The 14,332-nt window shown below is 55.0% G+C and overlaps 1 protein-coding gene across 3 annotated transcripts in view; it reads left to right on the top strand.

Moving 5' to 3' along the window:
• The window catches only part of SGSM2 (small G protein signaling modulator 2), a 36,317-nt gene extending 26,863 nt beyond the window's left edge, over window positions 1–9,454 (top strand). For 2 of the 3 annotated variants that reach the window (XM_069483484.1, XM_069483483.1), the window contains 11 exons: window positions 650–714; window positions 800–945; window positions 1,415–1,543; window positions 1,802–1,984; window positions 3,972–4,358; window positions 4,634–4,758; window positions 5,244–5,326; window positions 5,486–5,595; window positions 6,039–6,135; window positions 7,368–7,535; window positions 7,905–8,518. In XM_069483484.1, the coding sequence (XP_069339585.1) occupies window positions 650–714; window positions 800–945; window positions 1,415–1,543; window positions 1,802–1,984; window positions 3,972–4,358; window positions 4,634–4,758; window positions 5,244–5,326; window positions 5,486–5,595; window positions 6,039–6,135; window positions 7,368–7,535; window positions 7,905–7,993 (1,582 nt within the window). In that variant the 3' untranslated portion in view covers window positions 7,994–8,518. Of the gene's footprint in view, window positions 1–649; window positions 715–799; window positions 946–1,414; window positions 1,544–1,801; window positions 1,985–3,971; window positions 4,359–4,633; window positions 4,759–5,243; window positions 5,327–5,485; window positions 5,596–6,038; window positions 6,136–7,367; window positions 7,536–7,904; window positions 8,519–8,695 lie in introns of those variants that run through there. The other variant, XM_069483485.1, reaches the window with a different exon arrangement.
• The last annotated feature ends 4,878 nt before the right edge of the window (window positions 9,455–14,332 follow it).

Below are 14,332 nucleotides of genomic sequence, written 5' to 3'. Positions count from 1 at the left end.
CCTGGGTTTAAATTTCACTACTGCTACTCATGTGACTTTGGCAAGTAACTGAGTCACTGTGAGCCTCTGTTTCTGAACCTCAGTTTCTTCATCTGTAAAATGGGGACAATACCACCCACTTACTAAGGTACTTGTGAGGACTAAATGAGACAGGACCATGTGAACTTCCAGAGTTGTGCCTGGCACATAATAGGTGCTCAATACTTGTGAGCTCCCCTTCCTGATGTGACATAGATTCTGCTGTCAGGCTGTACATCTGAGGACACTCACCAGATACCTGGGCATCTGCCATGTGCCAGGAGCAATGTGTGAGTGGCTTTTGTGTGAGGTGTTCTCTTTTACCTCTTTCTCCTGTGACCCTCAAGTGGTTCTCTCCATTTTCCTATGAAGAAACCAAAATTCATTAAAGTCTAGTTAGTTGCCAAAGGTCCCTGGGTGGTTAGGGGCCAGGCAGGGCCCCTAGCAGCTCTATCCAGGGTGGCTGGCAGGGACAGGGAGCCCACTTATGTGCTACTAGGCTGTGGATCCTACTCCCTGCACCATCCCAAGTGCCTGACCTGTCCCCTAAGCCCAAATGTCCTTCCCTCTTTTCCTCCTCCCACCAGAGGGGCCATAGGCCCCTCCACTCTGAGCCCAGCTGTTTCCACAGGTTGCCCCTCAGGCTACTGTGTGAGAGCATGAAGAGGCAGATTGTGTCCCGGGCCTTCTATGGCTGTGAGTGTGGGGCAAGGTGGGGCTGTGAGGGGCTGGGGGGGCGGGGGCGGCACCTCAGTCACAGCCTCCTGGCTGCCCACTGCAGGGCTGGCATACTGCCGCCACCTGTCCACGGTGCGGACCCACCTGTCAGCGCTGGTGCATCACAACATCATCCCGCCAGATCGGCCCCCTGGGGCCTCAGGCGGCCTCACCAAGGATGTGTGGAGCAAGTATCAGAAAGACAAAAAGGTATGAACTCTGGGGTTCCAGGGCCAGAGGCTGGATTGAGGGGCGGGGTGGGCAGCAGTGGGTACAAAGCAACGTGCTCGTAGAGCAAAGGGGCATTCCGGGTAAAATGTGGTGTGGATGGGGTTGACAGGCCAGGACTGATGGCCGTGGATGACCTGGGTCATGGTAGAATCCCATACAGCTGGGTCTGTGGGTTTACATGGGAAGGGGACTGGGCAGGGAATGCGCCTGCCTCCACATTGCTCTGTGACCTCGGGCAAACCTTTGCATCTCTCTGGGCTCCATTTCCTGCCTTGTAAGGAAGGAGGGTGGAACAGGAGGATGTGCTGTCCCAAAGCAGGATTTGTCTGGCCTTCAGCAGAGTGACTAAAGCCCCCTCCCTGGCCCCAGTTCTCCATGGGATGGGGCTCACCCCAGTGGGCCACACTGACCTTGGGGGCTGTACAGTCTTTACTGCTGGGTCCCTCAGAACTACAAGGAGCTGGAGCTGCTGCGGCAAGTTTACTACGGAGGTGTGGAGCACGAGATCCGCAAGGACGTCTGGCCGTTTCTGCTTGGCCACTACAAGTTCGGCATGAGCAAGAAAGAGATGGAGCAGGTACGGGGAGCCTGTTCCTGTGGGGCTAGGGAATGGGGAGCTGGGCCCAGGGACCCCAGGGAGGGGGCCTCTTAAGCCTCAGCCCCATCCCAGCTGGAAAGACACATGGCAGAGGAGGATGTTAGCAGAGTGGCTCCACTGTCCCTACCCTGAGGCCCTACTCTAGTCTCCAGCAGTCCTAGCCTGTGAGACTCAGGGCCAAAGGTCCAGTGCCTGCTGCAGCCCTCCCCCCATGGTCACGGTGTGTTCCGAGGACAGGTGGATGCAGTGGTGGCAGCAAGGTACCAGCAGGTGTTGGCGGACTGGAAGGCCTGCGAGGTGGTGGTGAGGCAACGCGAGCGGGACGCTCACCCAGCTACACTCACCAAGTTCTCCTCGGGCAGCAGCATCGACAGCCACGTGCAGCGCCTCATCCACCGAGATTCCACCATCAGCAACGATGTGAGCCAGACGGGGCCTTGAGGGGTGGGGGGCCTGCGGGGAGCCACCAGCATTTTATGCCCAGTAGTCCCCAACACCAGCCCAGCCTCTAGTACTCACTGGCAGTGGAGCCCTGGGAGAAAGGCTTAATGGGTCTGTGTCTCATTTTCTTCAGTTGAAAAATGAATAACTGTCCCTCTGCTGCCTATTTCTCAGGGTATTGTAGGAATAAAATGAGATAGTGCATTGTCTCCTCTTTTAATGGGCTGGTAGGGAAAGATGGGTTTATTGGGATTTAGGGAAACCCTCCCTCCTTGTAGAGAGACCTCAAGGCTAGTAACAGGCAGCCCTGGGTCCCAGTCCCAGACCCACTACTGACACGATGAGTGTCTCTGGGCAAGAACTTCGTATGTCTGGGTCTTGGTTTCCCCCTCCATTCATAGCCACTGATTGTGAGAGACTTCCCGGAGAGCTGTTGGCCGGAGAACAAGGGAGCAGTTAGAGTGGTCCCGTTGGTGTCTGCTGGCGAGCTCCTCCCTCCCCCGCGATGTTGTCTATGGCCTTGTAGAGTTAACTCTGCAAAGCTAGCAGAGCATGGGAGGGTAGTTCCTCCTGCCATCACCCCTGCCTTGAGAACAGCAAGTTTTAAACTATGGCTACTTGGCCCAGCCAATACTGATAAGTTTCATTTTTAAGGACATTTTTATTAATTTATGTTTTTTCTTTAAATAACATGTATTCTTATTACTTTACTAAATTCTTTCTTTTTTTTTTGAAACAGAGTCTCACTCTGTTGCCCGGGCTAGAGTGCCATGGCATCAGCCTAGCTCACAGCAACCTCAAACTCCTGAGCTCAAGCAATCCTTCTGCCTCAGCCTCCCGAGTAGCTGGGACTACAGGCATGCACCACCATGCCCAGCTAATTTTTTTCTATATATATTTTTAGCTGTCCAGATAATTTCTTTCTATTTTTAGTAGAGATGGGGTCTCGCTCTTGCTCAGGCTGGTCTCAAACTCGTGACCTCGAGCAATCCTCCTGCCTCGGCCTCCCAGAGTGCTAGGATTACAGGCGTGAGCCACCGCGCCCGGCCTAAATTCTTAATAATAGCAGAAAACCTAACCTCTCCTTTTTTCATGTGCTTTGTTCTTAGTCCCCTATTCATGAACATAGTCTCCTTCTCTCTGGCTTTGGGTTTTGGGAAAACCTGAGTCTGTACAGTGCCCAGCTGCTCAGCCCACAGGCGGCAGCAGCCTTGTTGGCAGTGCTCTGAGGCTCGACTGCCTCAGAATTGTGGCCTTACCCAATACTTCATGCTTCTTGCCTAAAGTGAAAACTACCTTCAGCATCCCTTTCCCTACAGAGTCCAAATAGAAAAAGAATGAACAAAAACAATCTGTGTGTGTCTCTTATTTTACCTGTGAGCAGTCCACTGTTTCCAGTCAGAATATGTTTTCTTTTACTTCTTATCTCACCTTGCGGGAGAGCTAACGTAAGTGACTAGGTACTTGCTACAGAACTTTCCGTCTCGTCCTGCGGAACGTTCAGTACTGAAAATTAGGGAAAACTTATTTTTCCTAAAACCTCTAGCCTGCTTTCCAACCAGGATGCCCCAGCAGCTACACCACAACACTGAGGACACTCTCCTGGTCTCGTGACTTTAGGCATCTGTAGAATGAGACTAGCTCAAACTAGCCACTGAGTATCCAGGCCTGCGGTTTCCCTTCTCTGCAGCAACCACTGGAAGCCCTAGAGTGCTTCATAAAAGCAGAGACTGAATAGGGCTGAAGACGGCATCTTTGTGTTTGCCCAGAACCTTATCCCTCTGCCTGGTTGGCTGGGTCAGAAGCTGGCTTGGTACCCAGTGGGGGCAGTGTTGCAGGCCACGGTGGGAGTAGGGGAGTGAAGAGAATTCTCCTTTCCAGCTCCATTCCAACCCAGGGAGGAAGCAGGGGCTGCGGGAAGGTCCTGGAGTGCAGGTGGGAGCTACTATCTCTTCACTCCTACCAGGTATTTATCTCTGTGGATGATCTGGAACCACCTGGGCCCCAGGGCCCTGAAGATTCCAGACCAAAGCCCGAGCAGGAGCCAGGCGCCGGGACTCAGGGCACCGCCATGGTGGAGCAGCAGCAGTCAGTGGAGTTCGACTCTCCAGACTCCGGACTGCCGTCCTCTCGCAATTACTCCGTGGCCTCGGGCATCCAGTCGAGCCTAGATGAGGGGCAGAATGTGGGCTTCGAAGAGGAGGACGGCGGTGGGGAGGAAGGGTCCCATCAGTCAGTCCCTGCAGCCCACACTTTCTCCGATCCCCAAGATCCCAGCCAGGAGAAGGCTTCTCAGGCCAGAGAGCTGGAGGCAGGAGAGGAGCTTGCAGCTGTGTGTGCCGCTGCCTACACCGTATGTGGACATTCCTCAGGCATCGTTCCCAGCTGGCCCCAGAGGCCTTCCTTACATCCCAAAGCTTGGGGACGGGCTGGCAGGGTAGAAGGTGGGGGTGCTCTGACTGTCTGGGGAGGGAGCACTAAGCCCATCTCCAGCATCCCCAGCGGACTCTGTTCTCTGAGTTTCCTGGGTTCCCTGAGTTGCAGCATTTCTTTGTTGGGCACCACCTCCTGCCCCCAACCTGGGAGGGGCCGGCCAGTCTCAGCCCTGACAGCCCTCCACTCTTCCAGATAGAATTACTGGACACCGTGGCCTTAAATCTGCACCGCATAGACAAGGATGTGCAGAGATGTGACCGGAACTACTGGTACTTCACGCCCTGCAACCTCGAGAGGCTCAGAGACGTCATGTGCAGGTGCCGTTGTAGGGCAGGGCTCAGGGTGGGAGGTGGGGACCTGTCCCACACCCTGACTGCCACTGGCTGCTTTGTAAAAGGTTGGGTCTGGAAGGCATCCTGCTCCTCTCTGCTGTACCTGCATCACGTTGGCTCCCCTGTCTGGAACTCTTTCCCTGCGGCACCCCTCGCGCCACCCCTCTTTGTTCCTAGAGGTCTTTGGGATCGCAGCCTCAGCCATGCTTCTTCAGGAAGCCTTACCTGACTTCCCTCCCCTGTCCCACATCCCAAGCTGTGCTGGCCTCACGTTTCTTTCAAGTGCTTGGGGATAGGGGCCACGGGTTGTTCCCTACTGGCTCCCAGTGTGGGATGCACAGCAAGTGCTTCAGGGTCCTGGGAAGGCTGACTTCTGGGTGGCAGGCTGCTCTAGGGCCGTCTCCCCAGGGATCCCTGAGGGGAGGGAAAGGTGGGGCATAGCCACAGTGACTGTGTCCCTGGCATTTCAGCTATGTGTGGGAGCACTTGGACGTGGGCTACGTGCAGGGCATGTGTGATCTGCTGGCACCTCTCCTGGTCATCCTCGACAATGGTGAGGGAATGACCGAGATTCCTAAAATGGTGTTGGGATTGGGCTGACATTAGCTGGAGAAAGGAACGGAAGATGGTGGGTCTGGAAGGAAAGGATGTGGGCCACCCTAGCCTTCTGGGGTCTCCCGCCCTGCTGGCTTCACTCCTGTCTCCCCCTCAGATCAGCTGGCCTACAGCTGCTTCAGCCACCTCATGAAGAGGATGAGCCAGAACTTCCCCAATGGGGGTGCCATGGACACCCACTTTGCCAATATGCGCTCCCTCATCCAGGTAAGCCGCCCAGGGGTACGTGACAGGCAGTGCTGGGTTTGTCCTTGTCCACAGGGAGGCCAGGGAGCTTTCCAAAAATGTCCTTTACATACAAGCTTAGTTTCTTTCATTTTAAAAAATGTTGTTTTTGAGGAGTATGCGTGTGTGAATGCTTGTTCCCATGAAAATTCTGGAGAATGGCGGGGATTGATGATGAAATCAAATACTCAGAAAATGGTATAACTCTAAAAAGAATACAGCCCAGAGAGATGGGTGGGGTGCAGAGTGCAACCCCCACCCAAGGAGACCTGACAGGGAGAGAGTGCGCTGCCGGCACCAGGCGTAGCACAGCAGGGGCCGACGGCCGGGCCTGGGGAGCCCATGCCTCCCTGGGCGTGGAGGGTGAGGGGGGGTCAGAGAGGCAGCAGCTGTTCAGTCTCTCTCCCTTTCTCCACCCACATGAGATCCTGGACTCAGAGCTGTTTGAACTGATGCATCAGAACGGAGACTACACTCACTTCTACTTCTGTTACCGCTGGTTCCTGCTGGATTTTAAGAGAGGTAAGAAGTGGGTTGGACCTGGGGGCTAGGGTCAGGGGCAGTGGGAGAGCCCTCTTCCCCAAAGCCAGTGGTTCTCAATCCTAACTGTACTTTGGAACTACCTGGAGAGCTTTTAAAAACTGCCAGTGCCCTGAGCCCCACCTAGCTCAGACTTACTAACTATGGCTGCCTCAGTGTATGTGTTTTTTTTTTTTTTGAGACAGAGTCTCACTCTGTTGCCCGGGCTAGAGTGCCGTGGCGTCAGACTAGCTCACAGCAACCTCAAACTCCTGGGCTTAAGCGATCCTACTGCCTCAGCCTCCCGAGTAGCTGGGACTACAGGCATGCACCACCATGCCCGGCTAATTTTTTTTTTGCTATATATTTTTAGTTGTCCACCTAATTTCTCTCTGTTTTTAGTAGAGATGGGGTCTTGCTCTTGCTCAAGCTGGTCTCAAACTCCTGAGCTCAAATGATCCGCCCGCCTCAGCCTCCCAGAGTGCTAGGATTACAGGCATGAGCCACCACGCCCAGCCGGTGTATGTGTTCTTAAAAGCTCTCTAACTGATTCCAAAGTGCAGGCAAAGGTTGGCAGTCACCACTCCAATAGGTAATGGTTTTCAGAACCTTTTTCAAGCCAAAGCTTCCCTGGGCATCAAGATGTAAGGCCTATAAAAGTAGAGTTGAGCCTGGTGTAGTGGCTTGCACCTGTAATCCCAGCTACTTGGGAGGCTGAGGTGGGAGGATCACTTGAGCCCAGGAGTTTGAGACTAGCCTGGGCAACATAGCAAGACCCCATCTCTAAAAAAATGAAAAAAATTAGCCAGGCATGATGGTACATGCCTGTAGTCCCAGCTACTTGGGAGGCTGAGGTGTAAGGATGGCTTGAGCCCAGGAGTTCAAGGCTGCAGTGAGCTATGATTGTGCCACTGCACTCCAGCCTGGGTGATGGAGCAAGACCCTCTTTAAAAAAAAAAAAAAAAAAGTGAGTTGCTCTGGTGAAATGCAGTACAAATATGGAGTCTGCAGGAACCCACTGTACAGAAATTACTTAAGAGAAGAGTGGGGTCTTGGGTACAGAACCCCCATTCTTGAACCAGATCATGTGTAATGGGGTGAATCACATGACCTTGACCCGTGGTGCTCTGACTCCCCACCTGGCTCCACCTGGAAGGCCCACGGCCAGCCAGGCTCAGCCTTAGCCACAGCCACGTGGCTGGGACTGGCGAGCACTAGCTCCTTATTGTCCCCAGAGCTGCTGTACGAGGATGTGTTTGCTGTGTGGGAGGTGATCTGGGCGGCCAAGCACATCTCATCAGAGCACTTTGTCCTGTTCATCGCCCTTGCCCTGGTGGAGGCCTACCGAGAGATTATCCGCGACAACAACATGGACTTCACTGACATCATCAAGTTCTTCAATGGTATGAGCTGGTCTAGCCGTCCTGGCTGCCCCCAGCAGGGGCATGGGGGCCTCCACCTCTGGCCTGGGCAGAGTTAGAGGATTCTCTGGAATTCTGGGGTCCCTTCCGCATAGGCAGGATGTCAAGAATCCAGCAGTACCAGGCACAGTGGCTCACACCTGTAATCCCAGCACTTTGGGAGGCCAAAGTGGGAGGATCTTTTGAGGCCAGGAGTTCAAGACCAGACTGGGTGACATAATGAGACCCTGTCTCTTAAAAAAAAAAAAAGAATCCAGCAGGTAGAAAGGGAGCAGAGTAGCCAGCCACAGTGCTCCTCCCAGCCTGCTACCGTCTCTCTGGGCCTCTCCACAATTATCATGTTTCCCCCAGAAAGGGCTGAGCGTCACGATGCCCAGGAGATCCTGCGGATTGCCCGGGACCTCGTCCACAAGGTGCAGATGCTCATAGAGAACAAGTGAGAGCTGCGGCCGGGAGGCAGCAGTTGTGGAGCCTGGGCACCAGGCCCCTGGGCTCCAGCGGGGAGAGGGCCGGGGGCACCACAGCCCAGACTGCCCCAACCCGCAGCTGACCCTGCTGCCCAACTGTGTTCCTAACAAAGTGATTGTCATCTGACTCCGGGCAATGCGGGCCCTGTAGGGCAAGTCATGGGCGAGGGTGCCCTCAAACCAGGGCAGGGATGGGAGGGGTCGGCCTCAGGGAGTAGCTGCCCTGGGGAACACCTGCTCTGCTCCCCTCTCAAATATCTGGGAATAGCCCCACTGCCACCTGCAGCCTCAGCCTGGACCGTTCCCCGTGAGTCAACCTGGGGCCCTGTAAAGTTAGAGGGGCTATCGTGGCCTGGGCCCTACCTAGCAAGGGTTGTGTGGGGAAAGGGCTGTGCTCTAGCTCTTCTGAGAGTCCCTTTGGCGTCCCAGTGCATTGTGTGCGCGCCAGCCCCAGTCAGGGCAGCCAGAACAGCTGCCAGTTCAGGCATGTGTGCAGGAGACCCGGGCGCCCTCTAGGCCCCCCCTGAGATTCGGGGGCAGTCAGAAGATGTGGGCCCCGGGTGGGAGCAGCCCACCTCAGCAGCACTGCCACTGCCACTCCCCACCCTGTACAGTGCGTCCACATGGATCTGTACAGTCTCACTCTTGCCACCCTGCCCTTGCTTTATGCGTTAGATACTGCCCTGGAAACTGTGTGAGGACACTCTTGCCAGGTGGGTGATCTGGAATGCAGTGGGAGCAGTTGCTCTCGAGAGGAATCCCAGCACGATTCTGTAGGGAAGCACTTCTGTCACAGCCTCCTCTCAGGGACAGGCCTCAGAGCTTCAGGGCAGCCCATCACCTGTCCCAGGCATCTGCTGAGTCCCTGGGGCTGCAGGAGGCAGGGTATCCCTGGGTCTCCTGTGTCTGTCCTGGTGGGAAGCAAGGCGAGCTCTGCCTTCCACATGCTTGGGATACCGAGAGACCTAGGAACCCCTTGGAGGAGCCACACTCACAGGGGGCCAGGAAGGGCACAGCTCCTGAGGCCTAGGCATGCTGCTTGGTCTGTCATCCCCTCCACCCCAGCACATGCAGGCGAGGCCTTGCCCTGGGACCTGAGGCCATGCCTGGGCTGAGGCTTGTCTAGCAGTCACCAAGGTCTGGCGGACTTCCTGCATTTGAGAAACGCGAGAAAGGGCCCAGCAGCCCTTCTGCATCCAGCACAGCCTTCCCAGCCCGCCCCTGCCCCTGGGCACTGCACGGCCTGTTTGGGGGCCAGCCCACCCCACCGCCCACCCCTGTTGTCATGAGTCCTTGGTCTCCACCAAGCACGGGTGGCTATTGTGTGCCTGCCTTAGTGACTCAGTGGTTTTGTGAGGAGCAGAGTGTGTATGTTTTTTGGCTCAGAAACTATACTCTTCAGTGTAACAGACCAATAAACAGCATTTGGCAACACTTGAGGCTCTGGGGGCTGCTTGTGGGACTGGCTGGACATTGAGAGACTGCACTGGGGAATTCAATAAGCACCGCAATCAGGCAGAGAGGAGGGCTGGCCCCAGAAGGCAAGGGCTGCAAAAGGAGAACTACAGTTTCCTAGAGAGGGCTGTGGGCTGGTTAGGGAGTCAGCACCCTGGGGGAACCACACCCAAGTCACCCTCCCTTCTCAAGATTGACCAGTGGCTCCTCCAGCCTGTGATGAGAGCAGGCCTGTCCCACCCCTTCCTGCTGCCTGCCTCCTGACCAGGCAGCAGCGAGCCAGGAGCTGGTCACGAGTAGGAACCCATAGGCGCCTCCCAGCCTCTCCAGCCTCTGCTATGGCTCCCAGCCACTGAGTACTGTCTGTGAGATTCCTGGGTCAGGCTGGGGCCTCAGGGGAAGAGTCAGTGGGGGTTAGAACCTGCTGAGGCTTGGAAAAGGCCCTGACTATAGTAACAGGTCTCTACCTCTTTCCCCGCCCTTCCCCAACCCCAGAGTGCCACTGGCCCCATCATCGATGGCTCCAGGTAGAGGACTCTAGTGATGTTTTCTGGTTCTAGAGGATACTGGCTTTCTGAACATTAGGGCCTGTAGTCAACCCACTCAGAGCTGAAATATCCCATCCTATGGTTCTGGCAGGTTGAACCCAGATTTTGGGACAGGATGCAGACTAGTAGCCAGAGCTTCCCAGGCAGAGAAACCCATTGACACGGGGTGCTCTGGGGCCAGGGAATTTGATAAGCTCCTCTGGGAACCACTCCCGGCACCCCCAACCCACAGCTGACTGTGTTGCCTGGAGGAATCAGAATTCCCTCTCCTGCTAGGTGTGGCTCATGCCTGTAATCCCAACAGGTTGGGAGGCTGAGGCTGGAGGATTGCTTGAGTCCAGGAGTTGGAGGTTGCAGTGAGCTATGATTGTGCCACTGCACTCCAGCCTGGGCGACAGAGTCAGACCCTGTATCAAAAAAAAAAAAAAAAAAAAAATCCTCTCCTGTGACCACCTAAAAGAAATTCACCAAAGGCCCAGGGATAAGCTAGCCTGGGAGTGACTCGGTTTCTTCATACACCCCCATCCCTCCCCACTCCCCCAGACCATGAGGCTGGGATTCTAGGACCAGAGGGAATCCCCCAGCCAAAATGATGGGTCTGCTGAGAGAAACCCCATCTCTGAGAACCCTCCCGCCTGGAAAGTCACATCTTCCTCTTTTATAGAGCAGGAGCTGGTATGGAAGTAACTGGACTCATACTTGGGATTTTGTTTTCCATTACCCTGACCACCGGTCCTCTCTTACAGGCTCCAGCTGAGAGGGAGGGTATTTGAGTACAGCTTTACCTATGCTTAAGATTTAGCGACAGTCCTCAGATGACACTGAGTCACTACTGCCAGGGTAGGGTCTTCATCTGTATCCCCAGTGCCAGGCGTAGTGCCTGGCACGGAGTGGGCACCCAGGAAGGGTTAAACCTAACCTAACCCCTTTCCTAAAGCGGCGCTAGGGGGCTGGTGGAAATGACCCTGCTCTTCCCTGAGCTACCAGCAGAGGGAGCCCGCTCCTCACAGGTGAAAGGGCTGGTGCCATTGTGGGGCAGTGGGGAGGACCAGATCTGAACTTTCTTGAGGTGAGTCCTCCTCTTTCAGAGAACAGAACCCCAAGACATTTGTGGCCACCACTCCCTTCTTCAAGGGTAACTCCTCTCCCCATCCACCCTAGGAGGAAGCAGAGTCAGTCCCCCCCCTCACCCCCACTGAGATTGAGAGTCAGGTGCCACCAGGGAGTAGACATGCTAAGACCAGGCAGCCTGGGCCAGCATGGCCTACAGCTCGGCCCAGCTAACTGTCCCGGACCTCACTGCCCCCACCTTAGTCCCAAGACAGCTGCCAAAGGGCTGTGGGGAGAGAAGATGCAGCTATGGGAACAAGGGTCTTCCAGGCCCACGTTTGTAGGCTGAGCTGAGAACATTAAGACTGTAGCTTTCAGTGTTCTTTGGCCCCTGATCTCCAACCTGTTCTTCTAATTCCTTTCCCTGTCATAACTACAACCTCAGAAGCAGCTTCTTAGGAAGCCTCTCATGCCCTGTGCACAGATCCTGGGTCAATTCCCCTCTTTTTCGTATGTGTGGGGTTTTTCTTTTGTTTTGTTTTGTTTTTTGGTCTGTTTTGAGACGGGATCTTGCTATGTTGCTCAAGCCGGTCTTGAACTCCTGGGCTCAAGCAATCCCCCGAATAGATGGGACTACCGGCACGCACCATCATGCTTGGCACCCCTCTACTATTTTTTAATGGATCCCTGACTCCAGGACTGGCCTAGGGACAAAGGGTGGCAAATGCTAGGGGAGGAATTCTGTACTGAGTTGAGAGATCTGAGCTCCAACAAGGTCCCAGGCTAGCTATGTGACCATAACAAGTCACCTGGCCACCTCAAACCTGTTTCCTTATCTGCCAAAACAGGGTTAGTTCTGGCTTATTTACTTCACTGGGCTGTTAAAAGATGAAACAAGATAATGTCTGTAAAAATGCTTTGCAAACATATAAGGAAGACCAGAACTGCAGTTTTCATAGCTCATTGAGGCATCAGGATCACAACTGGAAGGTCCCAGATCTTTCTCTAAAGTTGACCAGCATGGACGTTGCTCGAGGACGATGCCCCCAGCAATAGGTAAGGACAGGCGATCCCTTGCTGGGGCTCACTGGACGTCTTCCCCTGCAGGCCTCTGCCTCCGTTTGCAATAAAATGACCCAGATGCTGCAGGCTGGCAGCTCCATCTCAGGTTTCAGTGCAGGTTTATTTCCATTTTATATTTTATTCCAGGCAAGTGCTTATTACATAGATAGTATTCATGTCTCAATACCTAAAGTCTTGGAACATGAACAGCCACTAGAATACAGTTCAATAGTAAAAATACAATATGTACAAAATTAGGGTTTTTGTAGTTTTTTCCCCCCCACACACAGCAGATGTATCCAAACACATAAAAATCTCTACAGTCTGGGGTCGCTACAGTTTATTTCAGGAAACGGAGACACAGTGACTGAGTCCTCACTGTAAACAAGGGCCACCTCTCTAGGGGTTGGGGGTGGGACCCTGGGATGCAGGGAGAAGCTGTTCTTGGAGAGAGCAGGGACAGCAGGGGTTATGATGACCCCCCACTTCCCCTCCAGGCATTCCCTGCCCTTCTTTGGCTCCCCCAAGGAACCAACCTCCCCCTCTCCCCGAGGTAAAGACTCCCAGCCAGTGAGCCACTCTGAACATCAAAAAGTAAAACACGCATGAGAGGTAAGAAGAGAGTATGTATGTGTGTGTGTGTCCCAGGCTGGAAGGGCAGGGGCAGGCGGTCCCACAGGGTGAGGACAGATGTAGTCCTGACAGCTCTGGGGGTGGGGGGGAGAGGGAGGATGCCCAAGGAAGGGCTGGGTGGTGGCTGCCCACTTGGGCACACAGCGTCACAGCATTCACAAACGACAACGAAAACAATAGCAACACCCATCGTCACCAATCTGGACATAGTCATTCGGCACTAGATTTGGAGGCCCCCGCTGCTGGGGGGCGGTGGGTAGATGATGAGGTATCTGTGCAGGCCCGGGGGCGACTGGCCTCAGGATGCAGGGAGAGGTGGGCAGGCTGAGGGAGGGCGAGGTCACCAAAGCTGCTCTGACTGTCGTGGTGTGTCAGGCCTGCCCTGGACTCTCCCTCTGTTCTTTCCATTGTCACAATGGCAACAGTGAAACTGGCTCCCCCAAAAGCCAGGGTGCGGGGTGGAGTGGCTGCAGCTGCAGGAAGGCAGCAAGCTTGTAAGGAGGGGGGTGCTGTGCTGGCTGAGTGCAGGCCTCCCTCCTACAGGACACTCTGAGGGTGGAGACCTGGTCCCTAGCTGTCCCTTCCCCCCCCCCCCAGGAGAGAAATAAGATTAAGTTCCCTGGAGGTCTCCAGGACCAGGAAGGGACAGAAAGGGAGTTCTCAGGCGACTACGGAGTCTTTATTTCAAGGGAGAATCTATTCGAGACTTGCGCTGGCCTCCTCCGTGCCTGGCAGGGCACTCCAGAGAATCCTGAACTCTCCCCTCCGGCCCCTCACCTGCCCAGGGCCCTGCCCGTTGTCCTACAGACACTCCTCCCACACCGAAAGGCCACTGGTGTGCATCCAGGTGGGGAGCCAAGTGTGCATGTAACTGAGTGTGTCTGACACAAGGCCACTTGTAATAAATACCCACATACAAAGAGAAGCCAAAGCAGTTTGCTAAGGCAGAGGCAGGGAAATAGCACCCCTAACACGGGACCCCTTTACTCCTCCCCACCCCAAGCTCAGCCCTGACCGTGGGCCAACTAAGGACCTTTTCTCAGAGAAAGGTGGCAGTGCACAGCAGTCCCTAAGGGAGGGCACACTCAAAATTGCCTACTGGAGGAAGGGGGATGTTCAGGAACAGAGAAGACAGGCAGAGACGCCGGGGCAGAAGCAGCAGCCTCCTCTGCAGTCAGTGATGATCCAGCTCAGGCCCCGCCCTGTGTAGGTCTCCAGGGCTTGTTTGGGGAAAGATTTAGGGCTTTGACCAAGCCTTTGGATTTTAACTCCCTGATGCCTCAACAATGTGGCTTCCAGGCTCCTGGACCCAAGACCAGATGCTGGCCCATGTCTCCCAAGCTGCAAGAGACACCCAAACCCACAGACACCCAGGCCCACCTATCCCTTGGGGCAGTGCACAGCACCGAGCAGAGGTCAGGGAAGCAGGCGGTGGACAGCGCCCCTCCTTGCTGCCTTCTTGAAATGAACAGCCGAGGACAGGGACAGAGGTCCGGAACAGCTCTCCTCCCAGTCCAGACACACGCTGCAGGGGACAGGGGCAGAAGGCAGGACAGCCAAGCCC

The sequence above is a fragment of the Eulemur rufifrons genome, chromosome 9 (genome assembly GCF_041146395.1).
Source record: "Eulemur rufifrons isolate Redbay chromosome 9, OSU_ERuf_1, whole genome shotgun sequence".
NCBI classification, from domain to species: domain Eukaryota; kingdom Metazoa; phylum Chordata; class Mammalia; order Primates; family Lemuridae; genus Eulemur; species Eulemur rufifrons.
The sequence above is the reverse complement of the archived record's forward strand: the minus strand, read 5'-3'. Positions and strand labels throughout refer to the sequence as shown.